Below are 22022 nucleotides of genomic sequence, written 5' to 3' on the forward strand. Positions count from 1 at the left end.
AATACATTTTTACTACTTCCTGACACTTTTCCCTTGGGTGGTTTGTAAGGCACTCTTCTTTGTAGGGTAATTTGGAAAACATTTATTGTGAATATCTATAAAAGTAAAACTGAATATCTTACTTGACCAAAGTGTTTAATACAAACAGGTTGTCAGTGCGAGTGCCACTTTAGTGGATGGCACATCACCATGTTTATATCACACTGCTGTATTACCTGACAGTAACAATAATTCAACACACATCCATCAGGTTATTACCCTGTGGGCAGAGATTCATAAATAATCAAAAGCTTTTCACATGCTGAGATGAGTAAATCAGCACATTAGAGCTCACCTGTGGTACTGTGCCTGAAGGAACTGGAATTCTTCTTTAATGCGGTCCAAAGTCTCCAGAACAGTGAACTTAAATGACTGACCAGGCTGCAGAGGTACCTTACAAGAGAAAAAAACGTTTGTTCTGGTTAAAGGGTTAAAACGATGTATAAAAATAAATATATTGTAATATACTACACTAAAGAAAGTGCTAAACTTTCTAATCTTGTTTGATAAAGGAAGGCAAAATGCTTTCTAGAACTCATCTCAGAGTATTTGGATTGAGAAAATGATTTAGGAACATGATAATGTCTTTTCTTTAATTATAACCAAGACAAAACAATGTGAACCTTGGCCAACATCTCCATTTGTGGGTTTCACAATAAAAAGTAAATAAGAACGGCCTAAGTCTGAATTATTGATGCCAGAATTACAATTTTTGGGTGCACCGTCTCTACATAGGTTACATAATTATAGGTATTTGACAGCTTGTACACTGCCAAAAAAAAGGTTTGATAATGGTCCCAAGGCAGTATCCTTTAAAATGGTGCTAATATGTAACATTTAAGTACAGCCATGTTGGGTACCAGTACATACATTTGAAGTACTAAATGCACTTTTTGGTACCAATATAATGTATTTTTGAAAGAGTGCCACCCCAGTGACAACTGGGCACCATTTTTGAACCATTTTTTTCTGACAGTGAAAGAATATGAATATGCTTCCTGTTAAAGAAGATTTTTTGGGTCATGCAATTGCTGTATTCTAGGCATACTTTCGCTTTTAAAAATCAACAGACATTTGAGGTCATACTACACTCTTGGTTAATGGCTAGATTAGAAGTCTCACAAGACCTTAACCCTGACCTCACCCCTAACCTTAACCTTTGATAGCTTCCACAGAATTAGTGTTCCCATAGACATCATACACTTGCTCCACCAGAGGAACTAATCCCTACAATAGTTGGGACTGCGCCAAATCCTTATCTCATAAACATATCATTAATCTCAGATCAGCAGTTATGAGTACTACCTCAAGGAATCTGCACTGGCAGAAATCCACAGGAAGATTTCCGCAGAATTAAATTTATTACATTCATAAAATGTCATACATCCCGAGCTCACTGGTGTTGGTTTCTTTAGTTTAACGTAAACGCCTTCAAGCGATCCTTACTGAATCAATGCAACATTCCCAGTTTTTCTACTCCATGTGTGCTAGTCTGTGAAAACCCAGCTAAAGCCATTTTTTGTGATTTGGTGTTTTTTTTTGCATAAAATCATCAAAGAACATTCTGTGAAAATAATATTGATATATTTAATATTGACCAAGTAAGGTCATGCCAAAGATTGAAATCAAACTATGATGCTCCAAATTTTATAATTAGATTATGAGACTTCATAGACCGGCTCACATATTTATAACTATTTAACAGATCTTCCTCTATGATCACACAAGTAACATGTCAGGCAAGCCCTACGTGCTCTAACCCAACCATACTGTACCCTTATCTATTCCTCCTCCTCCTCATTAAAACCCAAAGTCCTTTCCATAGCTATTTTTAAACACATTTCCCATTCTGTCAGCCGTTTCCTAAAATGGCCACCTTTGTCCTGCCCACCTCCGGGCTTTCCATTCTCCCGAGTGCTTTCTTTGAACCGCGGCATGCGTCCATCGGCTGAAGATTGGCGGTTTCAGTAGGAGCTTAATTAGTCTAGACAAGCGAAATTCAATTAAATTTCAATTAGGCTAACGGTAGAGGTCAGACTCTGTGAGCTTTCCAGTAATTAAGCTGCATGCGCACCGCTGACTGGATGAGTTCGGTACACACACCACACTGTGCGTGTGTGTGTGTTTGGGGGGCTATCATCATATCCCTGACCCTCATTCATTTACAACAAGCGAGTGTCTGTGTACAGTAGCTATCCTGAATGCCATGCAAACCACATGGGTCTGAGCTTATTGGAGCGCAGAATCGCTGTGGATTTCCACAGAGTTTCAGCAGAATATTTAACTGAAATCAACCATTACAAAAGCCTATAAAGTAACCATTTTGAATTGCCATGGAGGAGCTTAATGAATAACACATCTTTTTTTATCAAAATTGGCTGCCACAATGAATTCAAGTACATTTAATGTATACATTTAATGTTTCTTGGGGATTGAACCTACAGTATTACCTTTGTGGTGCTTATATGCAATTATCTACCATTTAGGCTACAAGAATTTGCAGATTGCAATTATTCAGGTCCATCATTCAATGTAAATTAGGGATGCACCGAATCCAGATTTTTTAAGATTCGGCCGAATCCGCATCCGAATACCGAATCCTACTCGCATCCTTATTCCATTACAAAATTTCTAAATCAAATTTTGCCAATACAAAGCCAATAGGGCCTCTAACCACAATGTTTAATCTGCTATTCTTGTTGTTGTTTTGATGCAGTTGTTTTTTTAACAAACAAAAAAACTGGATTTCCATGTAAACCAACTGTTCCTGCTCATCCCCACACCAGATATACTCACCATTTAAAAGTGGTTCAGTGGGTCACAAAACTCACAGTTTGGATCATCCGGTTAGAGATTGGATAATTTTTTCGATCAGAAAAACAGGGGCTACTGTCGCTTTAAGAGTGATTCTGCACAGAGTCACTCTCTTCACTGCCTGTACAATCTATATCACTTTAAAGCTTTCTGCGAGAGATTTAATTTTCTTACGTGAGGATAGTAATGACTGACAGGACGAAGTTGGAGGATTTGCACAACAAATCCATGACAAATCAGTACGGACTGCTTCTTGTACTGCGGCTTCGCCTGATCGCGAAAGTGAAAGTAAAACTCGAGCGCGTGCTCAAACGCAATTTAAATACCCAATGCCTGAATTTCATACACCACAATGACCCATCCTAATCTGTGAGAGAATACATAAGCATGTAAATATATTTTTTCCTCCCTATAAGTCAAGATAGCCCGACAGGCAGGGCGGGGATGCATTTTGATAGCCCGACTGCAAAGCACAATGAAACCGATGCTGTGCGATGCGCTAGTTTATCCAGATGCATCCACGAAATGTGAAACGCCCCTAAGGCTCACCGGAAAAAAAAACGCTTATCTCCACGTCAGCACCTGATGTGTGTAATCAACGGCCGCGTGACGTCGACCAGCGTTGCGCAAGCTTAGGGTTCGGTTAGGTGGGAAAAAAATCTAAGATTCGGCCGAATCCGAACCCCGTCAAAAAGCCCAGTATTCGGCCGAATCCGAATCCTGGATTCGGTGCATCCCTAATGTAAATAGATGGATATGGTTTCGGGAAGACGAGCCACTCAGTTAATAATGCCAGAATTTTCATTTTCGAGAGTGTCCCTTTAAAGAATACAATTTTAAGAAACCAGTTGGTGGGGGATAAAAAAAAAGACTTATTGATGGATTTTTTCTATTTTATTGCAAAATTCGTAGTAATAGCAGACCTTTCCTCCACATGTCCGGTGAACAAACTATTCAAGACAAGTTTCACACCATAATTGAGGGCTGGGTTACACTGTCCCAAAAAGCTGCCCCGATATTTTAAACTTTCCAAAACTGGCTGTTGGGTTTAGAATGCTGGTAAACAAGTCATTTTCACACTGTCCCAACAAACACAAAAAGTGTGAACATTCTGATTCAACAATAACGAACATTTGGGGGCGGTTTCCCAGACAGGGACTAGACTGTCCAAACTAAAACCACTTGCACTGACATACTGTATCTGGACAACAAGTTGCTTCGGAGTATAAGTCGCATCAGTCAAAAATGCATTTTGAAGAGAAAAAAACATATAAGTCGCAGTGGACTATACTTCGTGTTTATTTAGAAAATGACTTCACAACATCCAAGCCGAAAAACATTTAATCTGGAAAGGCAAGTTATTCGACTAAACAATAGCACCGAAACAGCAGGCTGAATAGGTGTCCTTGCATGTTAAAGTAACATAAACAGTTATTTACACAATAGCATACAGAGCATACCTGGTAGGCTGAATAGGCTAAATTAACACAATAAGCCAAATCAAGTTCAAAAAGGTCCCGAAGTCATTCCGCATCACTGAATCCATTGAATTACATAAATACAGGAGCAGCATAGAGCAGACTCTCGCGGCTGTAGACGGGTAATGTTTTTTTTTTTGGTTCATATGAAATAATTTTGACGTATAAATCGCACCTGAGTCCTGAGTATAAGTCCAGGACCCGCCAAACTATGAAAAAAAGTGTGATTTATAGTCGGGAAAATACGGTATCTTAAAATCAGTGTCTTTTGTTTTGCCGCAAAATGCACACAAGGACCTTTTTAGTAAGGAATTTGTTAAAGCTAGTTATATTTCCTAATTAAACTAAGGCCTAGTCCTGTCTTAAGCTAATCACTGTCCAGGAAACCACCTCTTTGTGTTCAGTTGTTTTTCGGGGAGTGTGAAGGTTGGTGGTTTGTTCAAATCTTTACCGCAAAGTATAAGCAATAATACCAGTGATAATAATCTTAGAATGCACATATAAACTCGTTATTTTAATTTTTTTGCTTTACTTACAATTTGTAAATCTTTATAAGATCCCGCCCTGAAGGACAACATATTGCGGAGTGTAATTGAAGGGGTGGACTACTTATGAACACACATGCATGTATAATATACACAAACATGTATACACGACACGTGCCAGAAACCTAGGTTACAACTTTTGTTTAAACATTGTGTGTCAGACAGGAGGAGCGAGAATCCTGAAATCCAAAACTGATCCATTTAATCTGGCTGAAGCGGACTGAGGCTCGATGGAGACCTAGACAACCATGTGGTGCAGCGCTATAGTCAATCACAATTCAGACGAGTCGCAGCAGGCTAGCCTAGAATTACTGGAGATTATCTTCTGACGGAGGTCAAGGGGGAGAGAGAGAGCCAACCAGATCCCATAACAATGGTGAGAAATGAAATCCCTCCCAATCGCCTACTGATCATCTTGTCTATCACGCCAGGAGTTGCTATTTTGGACACAGTGTTTAAAATAGGTTTCAAGGAAGAGAGAGAGAGAGAGACATGCATGCTGGCTGAAATAAAAGCAAAAGAAAGCAAGAAAGAATAAAATAAATCAAACGAAGAAAATGCATAAGTAATTAGAAAAAAATACAAGCAAAAAACTGCTAAAGCTAGAAAAAGAATAAGGTGCAGAAGAATAGTAAGTAATAGTTTGGTGAAAGAAAGAGAAAAAGAACAAAGTCACCAACTCTGATCGTCTCATCTATCATGGCTGAAGTTGCTATTTTGGACACCGCGTTTTAAATTGTCTTGAGGGGAGAAAGAGACATCGAGAGAGAAGCGCTGACAGCTTTGGAGATGTCTAGGAAACTGTTTCCACTTGCATACTCGCAGACAGACTGCGGATAGAAACATCCATGAAATAATCATCCGCCGATGAAATATTTAGTGCAAAAGGCACATGAATAGATGAGGTACACAAGGGAGTGGGTGGAAAGGAGGTGTCAGTATGATCTCAAGGGGACCTGAGTGAATGTATGAGTGTATGTGTTCCTGCTTCCAAAAAAACATCTTTCTTTTCTGGCCGGTTCTGCAAGAATGATCAGAGTCTTATCTCCAAATAACTACTGGAATTCCCAGGACAGAACCATTTCTAGTTGCTCGAGTTTGGCAGATACACCCCTCCAAAGGTTTGGTTACCGAGGCGTGAGTTTCAGACTGTCACTTTCGTCACAACCTCATTAAACCACCTGAGAGAACATCCTTCGCTTTTGCCCTTCATATCGGAGGCTTTCAAAGATCTTAAACCCCACTGAATGCTGGGAAGTCGGGTGACTGCACAGGCTATCTTGGCGAGTTACTGACAATGCAGCTCTGGAGTGGCTCATTTTAGCATGGTGGCTCCCATTGTGAGGCTGAGCAAAGCCATCGCCGTCCAATACTGGATTAGGGATTGTGAATTGGCAGGCAGAGAAAACAGCTTTTATACAGAAAAGAGCTAAAGGAGGACAGTAAATGAAGATGGGGGAAGGAAGGAAGAAAATGTACCATGGCACAGTGATGGTGTCACATAACAATATATATCATGACACATAGTAAATGCTTTTTCATTTACCTATCATGCAATTCCACATTACTAAGTTATAAGAACTCAATAGTGGTCAAAATAAAAAAGCACAGCTAATTTGACAAACTTAAAAAATTAAAGGTGCAGTGTGTAGATTTTAGCAGAATATAGTGGTGAGGTTACGAATTGCACCCCTCCATTTGCGAAGCACATAGAGAAGCTACAGTAGCCGTCACAGGACAAACATGTCATCGTCTGAGACAACTTATTGACAAACCCGCTCTGTAGAGCAGTTTGTCTGTTAAGGGCTACTGTAGAAACATGATGGCACAAAATGGTGGCTTCAATGTAAGGGGACCCGCGGTTTATGTAGATAAAACGTCTCATTCTAAGGTAATAAAAACAATACAGTTCATTTTGTAAGGTCTTTATACACCACAGAAAACATAGTTATCTATATTATATTGCATTGTTCTTAAAAGATCCTTCTAAAATGTACACACTGCACCTTCAAGGCATCAACATTTTTACAGTTTATTTCAATAGTACCAAAAAGAATGCTATAATATTGCCATAAAGTCCAAATTCAAAACAAATAAGAAAAATGCAGGCAAAGTTCCAAAAAGAAACTATAAATAAAACCATAAAAATATAATTTATGACATTAACATGAATACTTGCGAAAGAAAGAGGGAAACTGCATGAAGATGTGAAACTAGAAACTGACAGAATTAATAGTGGCTAAATGTATTAAAATAATAAGGGTGCAAGTAAAAAAAAAACTGTAAAACGATAGAGAGAAAAAAATCATTAAAAGAAATTTACGGCTAGACATTTGGCTACAATTCTTTTTTGGCTCCCACATCAATGCAGCAAAAAGTGGCTCTCTCAAACACACAATAACATACTCAAAAAGAAAGTTTATGTGTGAATAGAGTACAAGCAAAAACCAGAAGTTTTAATCAGATAAGTGGTCTTATAAATTAGGACCAAATGTAAATCATATAAATGGCAATCTGAACTGACATTCCTCAAAAGTGACATAACCACTAGAGTTTTTGACATTAAGTAATTTTTGTAAGCCCACACAAACAAGAAATTCAATGTGATATGACTCAGCCATAACGAAACAGATGTTTAACTGTTTAAAATATAGCAACGGCTATTTAGATACTATTTATACTAAATGAAAATAGATATATATTCTATTTACAATAAGCAACAATATCATAATTTTCTTAGTGACATCCTATTTACATTAGGTTAAAATAGGTATATATTCTATCTATTCTACACCATGTAAAAGTAGCAGTTCTTTGCAAATAGTATAAGTAAATATTAAATAGATGCTATCTATATTGGCAGACACTATTTGCAGCTCTGTATTTTGTACATTAACAGGATGCAATAATAACAAAGTGTTAATGATTATATTTATTAAAGTATTAAAGTCGCAATGAAATTGAAATGAAAAACTATATATATTTTTTTAATATTGTGGTATTATTAACAAATGACTTATCTGTGAGCTTCATTATTTTTTAAAAATTCGTGTGTGTTCATAATCTTTAATCAAAAATGCAAATCTCCTCCCCTCCTCAAAACGATCTCTCTTCACTTCCGGTCAAAAGTATGGCAGGTGGGCGGGGTCCGAGAGAAGATCGCAGCGATTAGCAATTAGCAACACGACCCAACTTAAAACGATCCAATCAGATCTCGATGGACAAATTTAAATCCAGCCCTGCCTTATTTCATCTCAAAAGCCGTTTCATTCGGATATACGTCACCACAGGGAAAACAAGGCAATCGTTACTTCCGTTTCATGGCGACTTTAAATGGGTGCTTGCATTATTGGGATAAAAAAGCCCTCCGTTACACCAAACCCTAACCCTTACCTAATAAATACTTTCATTCTTAATAAACATTCGTTAGGCACTTTATTTCCATTTTTTTATTTTTATTAAAAATAAATGCCTTTTCGATATGTAATGTAAGAAGAGCAAGAACGGCAAAAGGCGGTTTTGAACCAGGAACATCGCGTCAAAACCCAAGTCAGACGCTCCATCGCATCTTTTCAAAACTTAAGTGCCCAAGCAAACAGTGCTGGACAGAGCTACTGTAGTGCAATTAGCGTTTGCCAACAAGGACTTTCCATTAAAATGCTATGGGATATCTGAACCAATGAGATTTCACTGTGACCTTGCTCACTACTTAAATACAAGACAAGTGACCAAACAAAATGTGCTGTCACTTGTCACACTCTTGGCTGGTTAGGAAACATTGCTAAATGTCACACATTGATGCTGTTTTTGGCCACCCCTATCGTACTGACAGCACTGGTCAGCCAATAAGATGATTGCTTTTCCTAAATCCATCAAATCGTCAGTCCGAGATCGAAATATACTCCTGTTTGATTCATTTTGATTCAACGTACACAAACATCTACCTCTAAAAAAACTCTTAAATCTATGCAGTGCAAAGACACATTAGTGAGAACAAGCATGCAAATGCTTCACGCAGAAGTGCTACGAACATAATAACACACTCACATTATAACAACATGTTATTTATATCGTGTCTCATGTCAAACCATCCTATGACTTCCTGCAGTGAAAAGGGATCCCATTTCTAACACCTTGCGCATGACATTTGTAGACTTCTCACCTTTTCCCACTGATTGAAGCTTAGCCTTTTCCACTAGAACCAAATTACTAAAACAGATCTGGGATCAGACTTAATAACTTCAAATTTACATTTAAGCATTCGGCAGACGCTTTTATACAAAGTGACTTCATTTGCAGTGCACTCATGCAATGCATTTTATCAGTCCTAAATTCCCTGGAGATCAAGCCCATGACCATGCTAACGCAATGCTCTAACACATGAGGTACAGGAACTGTAGCTCCCCTATGCAACATGTATTGTTTCTCACCAAGCAGTCTTGAAAGTTTCTGTTCTGTAACTATCGGAAACTAAAGGTGTGGCTTTCGCGGATTATGAGCTTTCCCAGCTCGGAGTCTTTTTATTGTTATTGTTTTTGGCTCGAAAGCACAGAGCGCAGTTATCCCTCTCTTATTCCAAACCCCCTCCCTCCCACAACCCTCAATCCCCCTGCTTCAGATAACGCTAACCACAAAAATCCAGTGGAACCAATTACTAGTCTTTCCTATGCAGTTTGCCTTGCAGGTCTTAACCCTTTTACTGTGCAGGTACACATACGCACACTTGCATACATGGTCAAAAAAGTAAATTTATTCTGGAGAGCTCATCACATCAAAGTTAGCATTTTATACCCATACCCTATATTTGACATGCACTTTAACTACACAAAAAACCTTGGCTGTTGAATGGTTTTCATACAGTAGGATTGATATGGGGTTTTATAAAGTTACAAAACAAGCATTGGCGTGATCACAAAAAGCAATGTTGATGCATGGTTATGCTCACAGACCTTTTTTCACACCTTTCACTGTTGAAGATCATATGTCACAGTGCACAGGGTATAAATAAAATCTGGCCGCAGGATTAACTGGTGCTTTGGAGTTTGTTAAGTGTATTATTATGAACATTCAGACTGGAAATCCTAGAACATTAGTGGATGGTTTAAGGAAAATTCTCAGTTAAGTTCATCTTAACAGCATTTGTGACAAGTTGTTGATAACCACCAAAAAACACTTCAACTCACCAGTATCTAAAAATAGCTTACACACCTATAAATCCCACAAATGAATGTCTACTTTACCTCCAAAAGTGTTAACTGATTTTAATTAGCATCATGATCATGTATTTTGGACGGCAAGATAACCTGTACAACTCTTGACGGTTTTCGGTAAATGGGGTAACAGTTGCGGCGTTTACTTAAATGCACTTACACGTACATGTTTTAACAGACTAAAATAAATATCATAATAATTTTCTGTGGTAGTACTGATAGTATGCCAAAGACACTTAACTTGTATTTAACCCAGAATATATATAAAAAAGAAACTATAACCAAATTAATAAGAAAAACAGAAATGTACGCAGTTCATAAGGCGGTTTGTCTCATGTCATCATCACATATTACAAGTGTTGGCTGTAATGCTGAACCACATTTAAAACAGGCTGCAATGTGGATACTTGTGATTGTAAACCCACTTCAATCAGTTAACTAACCTATTTACTTATAACGGGTTACAGATAATAAACTTACCACTGTCAGCACCATACAACCCCACCCACTGCATACACACATACACATAAACCACTCGAAATCTGTCCAAATGCGGTGCACTGACTGTATCTATTAGAGGGGGTGTTAAAAAGGTTTATTACACAATCTAATACACTGCATATTGTTTAATTCCTCCTCCACAACTTTCTATCAACTGGCTCCAAAGTGCACCTAAAGGTGTGTGAACATTTATAAGCAACTGAAAACAGCGAGAACATGGGAAAACAACAGTTAGTGTAAAACACTTACCGGATGTCTACCCTGTGGGTACATGGTCACCGGAGAGATGCCCGGTTTGGGTTTGATTGCCAACACCCTATCCTGACCCTCCGAACCTCTGAGTCCCCAAACCACCGGGGAACGAGCCCCGGATCGAGCTCTGGCACTGGCAGCCCGGCTCTTTCCTTTTCCCAAGCCCGGATCCCACGCCGAACAAGACTGTCAGTCCATCCAACAAGGGGTACACATAAAACAGATCCCCTTCCTCACACTTGGACTGGATTTCCCCTCAGAAATCCTTGGGGTGACGTTCCAGTCTTCCAGTCTCTGTTTGGTTGTCTGACAGCTCAGGAGCAGCAGGGAACCCCGAAGAATGATGTCCAACTGTCTCTGATCCTGTCCTTCTGCGAATGTCCCCAACAAGCTACAGAACAAACACGTACCTCCATTCGAATGTGCCAGAGTCTTCCAACCTTGTTCCTCTTTTAACTCTACCTTCAAACTAGAAGACCTTCTGTGCTTTGCTCTACAAGGATGAGGGAGGAAGAAGAACAAGCTTTGTTTTTAATCGAAATCCAGGGAGGAAGAAAAAACACACAGGAAGGCAAGAAAGAACAGCAGGTCACTGGAAGATCCAGCAGGCTTTTCAGCAGCGAGCCCTAGACTGTAATATATTGTGCCTGTTGGCTTCAACACAAACACGACAGCCTGCTCAAGCTGCTCTTAAGGTGGACTGGGTGAGATAGGGGATAGATAGAGCTTTTCAGAAGGCTAGAAATAGATACCGAAATAGATACAATGAATGACACCGTACATACTTTAACTGCTTGTAGCTTTGAGATTATGACTCTTGACATTAACATTACATACACCCACAGGAAAAAATTACAACAATAGTTTTTTTTTTATCTGAAATGCTTTAAATCTGAAAAGTGAAGAAAGCTCAACAATTTTTCGAAACTGTACCAAATAAAGTTCTCATCAAAAATCAAAACATCCGAGCTATGCAATCCACAACACCACATTACTCCATGCCAGTGGAGAAGCCAGAGGGGTGTCCAGTGTGGCACCGGCCCCCCAGACATCTGACTGGCCACCCCCAGTGGCACTCCAAATTCAATGCTCTACTTTTACTCCCTCCAATAATTCACTTTCTGTTAATCGACATGCTTATTTTGACGTGTGCAGCGCAGCACATTTTTAAAAACAAATATTAAGAGAATATTAATGTACGTTGCAAATTTTATATGAGGATTTAATCGTAGGTACTAATGTAGATATAATATAGATGTAACTTTCTTTTCTTGTTTTAACAACAAAACTCAAATCCCTTGTTTTTATTCTTAAAGTGACTTTTTTTACTGTATGATGATTCACTGTGTTGGACTGGATTGCCGCCTTGAACTTAGAAAAAGCGGTGTGTGAGTCCCACCTACCAATTGCATGTGTGAAAAGAGCATACATTAGTTAATGTTCACGGCTTTTTGGCTTAAACGCCCAAATACACATAAACATGTCAAAATAGCGGTCTTAGTGAGTTTCATAGTAAACAATTGGTTATGTCTTAACTAAATGTACCGGTAAACATTTTATTGCATTTGGTACAAGCCGAACAAACAGTCAATAAACAATAAAGTTAGTTAAATAACAAAAGAAGTGAAAATCACTCACTGCTCCTGACTGACTGACTAAGACTAATCCATATTTACTTTTAAATAGTGGTGGGCCGTCAATGCCAGCAAAGCCTTCTCTGCTGGCCTAAACGCTATCTGAATCACTGATTTATGTTTTAATATATATTTTTTATATGAATGTGTATTAAATAAATCACATAATTGTCTATTATCTTTATTTCATAGCTTTTTTTCTTGACTGCGCTGCTTCCAGTAGTGTATATTTATGAGCATTTATCCAATCATATTTTAGCCAGCGGCTGACATCATGTGTTGCCAGGGTCAAAGAAATCTACCTAGGCCTTCTGAACGAACAGTTCAGGCGCCTTCAGCTTAATATAAACGGCAATGAAATCATTGCATTAACCAATCAGATTTCGAAGTGTACCCAGGACCATCTAGCAGGCTTACAATGACGTCTGCTTTTAATATTTGTAAAATTTACATTTTGTTAATTTTTTACTTTTTTAATAGAAAAACTCTTTGCATTATCTTTGAATATTAGACTGTCAACAAAGTAATTTGTTATAATTTTTATTCTTCAAAACACTTGGTAAGCTTTTTAAGAACTTAAGAACATTTATGCCATTTTTTAGCAAAAAAAAAAGAGAGTTTGACTTCACTTCAATTACCTTTCAAATGGGTTTCGGTATAATATTAGCTGCGTCTCATTTTGTAGTGTCTTTTTAGAATAAAGTAAAGTTTGACTCTTATTCTTTGATGTGTAAAATACAGTATAATTTCTATTTTACTCTGCAATTTAATAGTTGATGTGTTTCTATTGGCATCATAATGATGGAATTATGGAAATGATGAAAAAAAACAAGTAACTCCCAGACACTATCAATACTTGCAAATGAATATCAATTTTATAAGCAACGTTTAGGTCTCACCAAAAGACCAAGAAATTGAAATTGAAGTTACGACCAAAACAGTCGATGCTGAGCGGACAACTGACAACTTAGCGTACTAGTACTACAAAGAAAAAAAGCAAGCCGGAATTTGTTTTGTTTTTAGCACTTTATACTTTATTGAGGTGTTCATTCTTTTTTTATATTTTGAAGTAGGCTAAAATAATATTTGGATATTAAACAGGTAGTTCACCCAAAATAAAAAATCTGTAATTTATTACTCTCCATCATGTCGTTCTAAACCCGTAAGACTTTCACTCATCTTTGGAACACAAATGAAGATCGTTTTGATGAAATTGAGAGATTTCTTTGCCTCCATTGACAGCCTACACAACTACCACTTAGACGCTTCGAAAAAAGTTCATAAAAAGATTATAAAACTAATCCATATGAATTGAGCAGTTTAATCCACTTTTTCACTGTGCTACAATATTTCTTTGTGTGCTCCTACATTTTTTTAATTTAAGAACACATGTAGTCCTTGGGAAAAGGTTAGCATAGAGCCCTGATTTTTGAGAATATTTTTGTGTACACTCTTGTTTAAAGGTCAACAATAGCCTCACCTGTAATTCCTTTATATTTTTATGAACATATTGAATATATTTGGATATTGTAATGAACCATGACAAAAATCTCTTATAAGTCTTTGGAGCTTATTCTCCGAGCAATAAACTTCTTCCGAAAACCTAAAAACATAGGAAAACAAAGACAAGACAAACAAAATAGGTAATGATTCAATTCGCCACCAATTTTAAGAAATCAGTGTGTGTATCCAGCCTATTTTTACCTGCGCCTCTGACAGATACGCACTTATCTGCCAGTGAAGTAATAAATTGACAAAATTTCTTACGACAACAATGTTTATGACCTTGATTTATCCGTTTATCCAGCAAGTTGAATTTGCGTGTTTGTGTCTGCAAATCGACATTAACACATTCTATTTTGGTAGCCCAGCCCTTCCTCAACCTAGTTTTGACTCTCATCTCTCCATTATTCTTTTGTTTTCCTACATGCTATTGACTTGATCTCAGAGGCATTACCTGTTTGTCATCCATCAGTCTCAACACCTCTCAGGTCAGGGATCGCCCTAATCGCTGTTATCTAATTGTGAGGATTAGGCAGGTAATTATTCACACGACTTCTTCCCTTCCACCTCGTACCGCTGCGTGATAATGATGCTGGCTGATAACAAACAGACATCAGAGATGACAGATGCTTCACTTTGGAAAAAATCTCTTCTGTAGTGGTCAGACATCTGTGCTAGTGTGCAGCAGAAGAGTCAGCAGGTGAAAATGTGAAGAGTAAAACCATTAAGTACGTCTCGTAGCTGTTCGGTAAAATATCAGAGAAACCTTTGCTTTATGTAAACAGGATCAACTAAGTGTATGAATGTTCATAGGAGATATTTTTGTATAATTTTGCTATAATAGTCCTAAAAAGCATACATTGACTAGAATGTGCTTGTGTACCTGTACAAACACATTCGGTAACGAACAATTCAGATCATTGAGCATTTTGACTGGATTTACATTCACATCTGGAAAGACTCGACATCAATGGAGAGAAGTTCCCAATAAGGTTTCAATAAAACGATTTAACAATAAGACAAGGGGACAAATAGCATTGCAGAAAATGCAGTATGAACAAAGCTAATAGGTCGGCAATACCGCTATTCTATGACAACAATCAATTTGTATTAATCATTAAAATACTAACCAAACAACATGGAGTAACTTTGTACGCCATAAAACAGTTTATGTCATTTGCTAAAAGGCTATAACTAAGCTGACTAAAATTACGAAACAGCACTTGTCCTACTGAAAAAATCCAGCTAAGACCACCATAAGCTGGTAGCTGGTTTTAGCTGGTTTAAGGTGGCAATAGCTAGTCAGCTGGTCTTCCAGCCTGGCCAGCTATAACAGGTTAAAAAAAGTGACCAAAACACAGCAAACCCAGATTAAACCAAGCTGGGAGACCAGGGGGGTATTGCACAAAAGTAGAATTAAGTAAGCCAGTATAACAGAAAAGGCCCAGCTTGACCTAGTTTAATCAGCCCATCCTGGCTAAGTCTGTTGCACGATTGCTAAGCCAGTATGAGAACGGCAGCTATGTCAAGCCAGGTTTAGCTAGCTAGGATAAGTGCACGTTCACGGAATTCTTAAACAGACCACAGGATCGATCACAGAATCACTGATGCAAAAATGGATAAAACTCATAAAAATTCATCATGAAACTGCAAACACTTAACTACTAATATGTGTATCTACAGTATTTGATGCAAAAAAAGTGTGCATTATCTTAAGAAAGCTATTTATTTCCTATAACGATTTATATTTGGTGGAACTAAACCAAAATCATTGAATTATTATAAGATTTATGTACAGGATTTGACCAAATGAAGAATTTTTTTAAAGCAAAATATTAGGAAAAGGCAACAATAAAAATGCCACCTCCTAAGAAGCAAACATGCTGGTTCCTCTGTAATACCAAGAAGCCCTCAATATGGGATCATTCAGTGCATAAAAATGGATTTCAACCCCACCCCCAAACTAAAGCTTCCAAAATTACTAAATTTACTGTGACCTTCATGAAGTTTTCAAACAGTTTTATCATCGACATGCCATAATACACTAAATAGTATATTCTGGATTGTTGGTGAATAGCCATCATGTTCAAACAAGGCTGGTTTGGACTGGAATATTGGGAAGTAAGATGGTAAGTCCCTTGAGGGGGCCAAAATGACATCTGGAAGATATGTACTGTACGGTACCTAAAAGATGGGAAAAAGGAATCATGTCTTCTGAAATTTATTTACTTTCATGCAGGACAATACACTATAGCATGCTGCAAAAAAGTAACACTGACTATTTAAATATGGGCATGAAATAAGAAAAAAATTAAGGTACAGTATGAATACTATCCTCTGACCTTAGTCTCAGGAGTCTATGAAGCATCATTATATGAATGATCTGTGAGGTGGACAGAACTATAATTTATATTCAAACATCAACTCTGGGATGCAATACTAGCATCTTCAAGCGAAATAAAGACAGAAACTATAGACTTACAAGTTTAATAAATGGGAGAGTTAAAGTCTTGTCAAAAATATGCTCATATTATTATGTAACTTGTGTTAAATAAATTATTTAATGTTTTTTTGTCATTATGTGTCCATGCAGCACATTTGACATATATCTGTTTTGTGGATTATTTTAACACACTAAATTTTGATAAAGTGCATTTTGCATAATAATTTGGAAAAGCATAATTTGCATATTTTTTAAGTATTAAAGTATCTTTTGACATTTTAAATATGTCAAATTATGTATTTAAATAGAATAACATGCACACTGTCATATAACTATTGAGATTAAAATACAATTTGTAAATTTACGGACTTTATTTAAAAAAAACAAACAAAAATAGCATGTGCATAATAATTTGGACCATCCATCACTTTCAGAAAATTAAGATTAAGAACATTTTGCATGCTGGAGACTTGATTGCAGAAATAAATCTACACATAAGGTAGTGTCTGCTGACATATTGTATCGTCTTTACTAATTTTAACATTAAAAAAGTCATATATCTGGCACAGGGGTGCAATCCACTGCATCCATTGACAATAGGGAAAGCTGTAACACAAAATAATGCCTGTTTTACGGTTACTGCCCTAATGTAACACTATCTGTTCCTGTTACTTGCAGTCTTGTAGAAGTGATTTCAGTGCTAGACTGACATTTCTTACATCACCTGAGAATCTGTACCTCTCAGTCAGATATTTCTCATGCCTTAATACTAGTCTACATATGTCTTTAATTGAAACTGCCTTTCAACTTCATCCGCCATTTCTTATATCAACAATTGCATTACTAAATGTATTCATCAAACCCCTGACAGCAGTCTTCATAATAACTAAAATAACAGTACGCATACTTAGATAAATTACAGTATATCTAGTATTTTAATGCAGGACCATGAAGTGACTAAAACACATTAATATCTAGTAGGTTTGAAAGAGGAACTAGCCGATTAATCTGAAATGATATAGTCTGCTATACCATGCTGTGGATGTTTTATGAGTCTGTGGTGTTTAGCATCATTTTTTATGCAGTGGTCTGTAGGGGAATTAGTATGAAGGTGGCAGACAGAAATGAACTGGACAAATTAATTAGAGGGGCTGGCTATGTACTTGGTATGGAGCTGGACTCTGTAATACTGTCAAAACTTAATTCAATTCTAAACAATCCCTTTCACGCACTACACAGGGTGCTGGCCAACCAGTGAAGTACATTTAGTCAGAGACTGATCACTGCTTACTGAGCATTTTAGAAGATCCTTTATACCTGTGGCCATTAGGCTGTATAATTCCTCTTTGTAAGTGCTGGGACAATTCACTATTGAAGTATTAACCCTTTTTTATATGGTTATAGTTTATTATTATTTTTTATTTCTTATCTATTAATTTTTTAATCATTGATGGGCATATAATTATGTTTTTATTTCTTTTCTTTTTTTCATTTCTATAATTGTAACATGAAAGCAATGTCCCCCTGGGATTAATAAAGTTCTTTGAATTGAATTAATCACTAGGATTAATTTTAGCCTGGTTGTTAGCCTGCTCTGGAGCAGGCTAGCTGCAAAGAGTAAATCTCCATAGTAACTTCATCTAGATTAATTTAGCCTTCCTTCATGCAACCGAGTCAGGTCTAAATTCAGCCAGGATAACTGGAAAATCCCAGCTTAATCCCTTATCTTGCTTTTGTGCAATACCCCTCAGCTAAAACCAACTCAGCAGCTTATTCTGGTCTTGATTGTCCATTAGGGGTATCCAGCTAAAACGTCAAATCTACACTTTACACTTTAGTCCGAACTTTATACACATATTACTTAAAACATTAATTCTTAATTTTAATTTTAAAGTTGATTTCAGTGTTAAAAAGAACAGTCCATACTTCAGTAATAATATTTAAATGTTCATGTGTCATTGTTAATGTTAAACAGTGACTGTGAGATACAAGAACTTTCTCTAACTAATCTGTTACAGTCAATAAAATGACATTAAAACGTGCGATACAATAGACAAACCTCCTGTATTTTGTATCTTCTACAAATGCATTCGTGTTTTAGATATGAAACACGTTATCTAAATATTCGCACTGTCGATTTTCAATGATAATTTTCACTCACCTCAGTTTACATTTCACCAAACCACCTTAAATGCTCGCGGCTGTCGAGAACTCTCCAGCCGTCCTCTCATTGGATACAGCGCTCCTTTGTTGGAGCCAATAAAATCGACGAGGACCCACGTTGGATCTTGACATCAGCACATCAGACCAATCGCGTGATTGTCGAGTTATGATTGGCTGCGGACTGTATGGAGGGAGATGTGCGGTCTACAGGGATTGTGGGCATTGAAGTTTCCAATTATTCTCCTCTCCCGCCTCCGACAGTCAATCACGCGGCATAAATGATCAGTAAATCCCACTGTTCATTTTAGCATCACCTGCTAATGACAAATGAGCAACGTGTAGCACACAGTGTTAACTGCGTTGAACAATTACGACAAAGAAATAAACATCATTTGGAGAAGTGTCTCTATGATACGCTTGTCGTTTTACGAGCAAAAATGCCAAATTAAAGAAATAGTTCACCCCAAAATGAATATTAATAAAGTGACCAGATGTCCCGTTTTTGGTATTTTGTCCTCCACAAACCCACAACAATAAAAAAAAGATGAAAACATTAAAAAAGGTTTTGTCCTAGTATTTTAATTCTTAGATGATGACAAATAACATTTCTATGATATTTTGACCACTGAACTAGGAAATCTCCCCGCTTTCCATTAAAAAAATGGTCACATTTGTCAGACTATCCCGAAATACCACAATGGAGTCTAAATGTATTGCATATCTTAAAAGGTGAATATAAATAATTAGGCTATATAGTTACTTAACCTTGATGAAATAAAACCCTGATTTTGAGGCTTAAACTGACAAAAAATAAGCAGGCTGGTTTTCTTGTAACTATTTAGTATTCCAGCTCAATAGTAGAGCACTATGCAGGCAACACAAAGCTCATGGATTCGATCCTTAGGGAACATACTTATAAAACATAAAAAGCAGGTTAATGTATTGCCACAGTTTCTTCACCATGTTATTTTTTGTACATGGAATCACAGAATATAAAGTACTTTGAAAAGCCATGTTATGATACGTCCATATAGTCTATATGGCTTAACTGACCTCTGAAACAAATACCTTGTCGGAAATAAAATGTTTTGGTTTCCTTAAAGACTGCGAGCATGGATCACCGCTGTGTGAACAGAGGCTCAGCAGTCAGGTAAGCTTTCAAAGATCTGTTACATTGTATACATTAATATTACACAGCGTTAGCTCAGTGTAGCCTAGTAGTTGAAACTATTTAGCTATGATTTGAAATAATTTACTTGTTATTAGAAATAATCTACTCTAGGACTCTGTTATTGATTTTTTGCGCAAGTCTACAGGAAGTCAAGTTTGGGCCACAAAGCCATTTGTTTATGTTTTTGCCGCTAAAAGTGTCTATATGACAATTCATATACTAAAGCCCCATTCAGACCGCCGGTGACCTTCTCGCTGTGTGTTGCCCGTCTCTTTCAATGAGGTCATTAGGAGTACTTTAAAAGAAGTACCGTCCACTGCAGTAACAGACAAGAGATGGATAACGTGAGTGCCACTGCTTCCCTGGTAGTCACTCCTGAAAGTCGCTCATGATTTGCATAAAGTTAAACTTTTCTCAACTTTGTCGCGTCACTGGACATTCCCACTTCCTGTCACTTTCGCTCGTGTCACCAGAAGTCGCCAAGCTTCAATTGAAATGAATGTTATCATGTTGCTCTGCCACTGCTAGTTGCTGGCCTTCTGAATGGGGCTTAAAGGGATAGTTCACCCAAAAATAAAAAGTCTGTAATAATTTACTCACTCTCATGTTTTTACAAACCTGTATAAATTTCTTTATTCTGATGAAAGAAAGATATTTTGATCACATAAAATGATCACATAATTTTCATTTTTGGGTAAATCCCTTTAAGACGCAACACATTGTCATCAAATACCATCTTTACCATGGTGCCGCAATATTGTAGACAATTTTGCCTAACCTGTTCTGGATTGTGTGTGTGCGCTTGACTGCCAACCACACACATGCACCACACAGTGAACCAGAGAGACTTCTTTTGTGCGTATCGATTGCTGTGATAGATGGGGTTTATTCTTTAACTGAACTAAGCTCCAGTTGCCAGCAAGCACATCAATGTGGCAAGGCCGCCCATTTCTCCAGTAATTAACTTCAGGCTTCACCTGTTGTGGCAGTCTGAATCTGAGTAGCGTCTTGCACCATCAAACACGACAGTCTTTTCCCAGTCATCTGCCCGTAGGCGTGTCATAAACTACACATCTTCATACAAAGATGCTACTTTATGGTGCACGTTTTGTGTAGTATTTATGCCATCTTTTATGTCACCATTGCTTGAAAGTTATACATACAAATTAGGCCAGGACACAGGCACATAGAGCTTTGGAAAAACAAATGGGCGTGCTAATGAATGTCACTGAAAAGGTTTCGGTCGACGTTTATTGATGCGGCTGCTCTTATATTTCCTGTTAGAATGAAAGTCACTGGGGCAAGGTTATGGAAAATCATCATGCCGCACAAACTCGCCACAGCAAGATCAAATACAAACTGAGCAAAGAGTTTTGTGTGTTGGTTTGTGCATCTTGATAAACCCATTTAACAGAATTCATGGGGCGTTGTGTGTGTGTGTCTGTGTGTGTGATAGGAGAACATATCCACAGCAGTAAAGCTCAGATGGGAAGCAGGCGTAGGGTTTGTTTTTGTCCCTACACATCTTAATTCATTTATTTTGGCAATTTATTTTATCGTTGCAGTGAAATGTGATCTAAGTATGAATATTACAGCACACATAAAGACCAAGCTAAGTGCTTCTTAATTGCTGATCCAAGATCAGCTCAAGGATTTATGAAGGTAATTCGAATGTATCTGTGTGACACTTTGAAACTGCTTCCAGATCAGAAGGATGAGCATGACGTACAGCATGTAAATTACTGCGAGATCCGTTGGTTATAACCTTGCTTTTACAGGATGTGGAGGACGGTCAGAATGAAATATTACTGAGACTCTTTGCCGTCTCATAGTGTGGGGGCTCTGAATTTTAACATTGTTGGACACATTTGCATAACACATTAAGCTGGAGACTACAAACGTTTCGGATGAACGGTGCAATTCAAAATGTGACCTGTTTTAAAGTTCACATGAAAGGACATTCGCAACCTATTTTGCTTTTGAAATGTAATATATGATATATTGTACATATATATGTGTGTGTGTGTGTTTATTCAAAAATGTTCACCCTTACTAAATCTTGCATAATTTTGTTTTAAAGCAACACTATGTAGTTTTTTAACCTTTAAATAATGTCTCTAAAATTATTTCAGTGATAGAACAACTTTTAACTGGACAAATTGTACTGTTGCTGCAACCTGAGCAGCCTCCTAGCTGCTACAAGCACACTCTGAAAGTGGCGGTGGAGGGTAGGAAACACAGCCCCGCCCCTCCCCCTGCCTGCAGAAGA

At 37.5% G+C, this 22022-nt stretch overlaps 1 protein-coding gene across 2 annotated transcripts in view; it reads right to left on the reverse strand.

Annotated features, from left to right (window-relative positions):
- The window catches only part of tle2b (TLE family member 2, transcriptional corepressor b), a 62762-nt gene extending 51269 nt beyond the window's left edge, over nucleotides 1-11493 (reverse strand). For both annotated transcript variants that reach the window (XM_065246820.2, XM_065246802.2), the window contains exons 1-2: nucleotides 10837-11493; nucleotides 335-432 (exon numbers count right to left, since the gene is read on the reverse strand). In XM_065246820.2, coding sequence (XP_065102892.1) covers nucleotides 335-432; nucleotides 10837-10860 — 122 coding nt within the window. In that variant the 5' untranslated portion in view covers nucleotides 10861-11493. The remainder of the gene's footprint in view (nucleotides 1-334; nucleotides 433-10836) is intronic.
- Nucleotides 11494-22022: the final 10529 nt, after the last annotated feature.

Source organism: Paramisgurnus dabryanus, chromosome 24 (genome assembly GCF_030506205.2).
Source record: "Paramisgurnus dabryanus chromosome 24, PD_genome_1.1, whole genome shotgun sequence".
NCBI lineage: Eukaryota > Metazoa > Chordata > Actinopteri > Cypriniformes > Cobitidae > Paramisgurnus > Paramisgurnus dabryanus.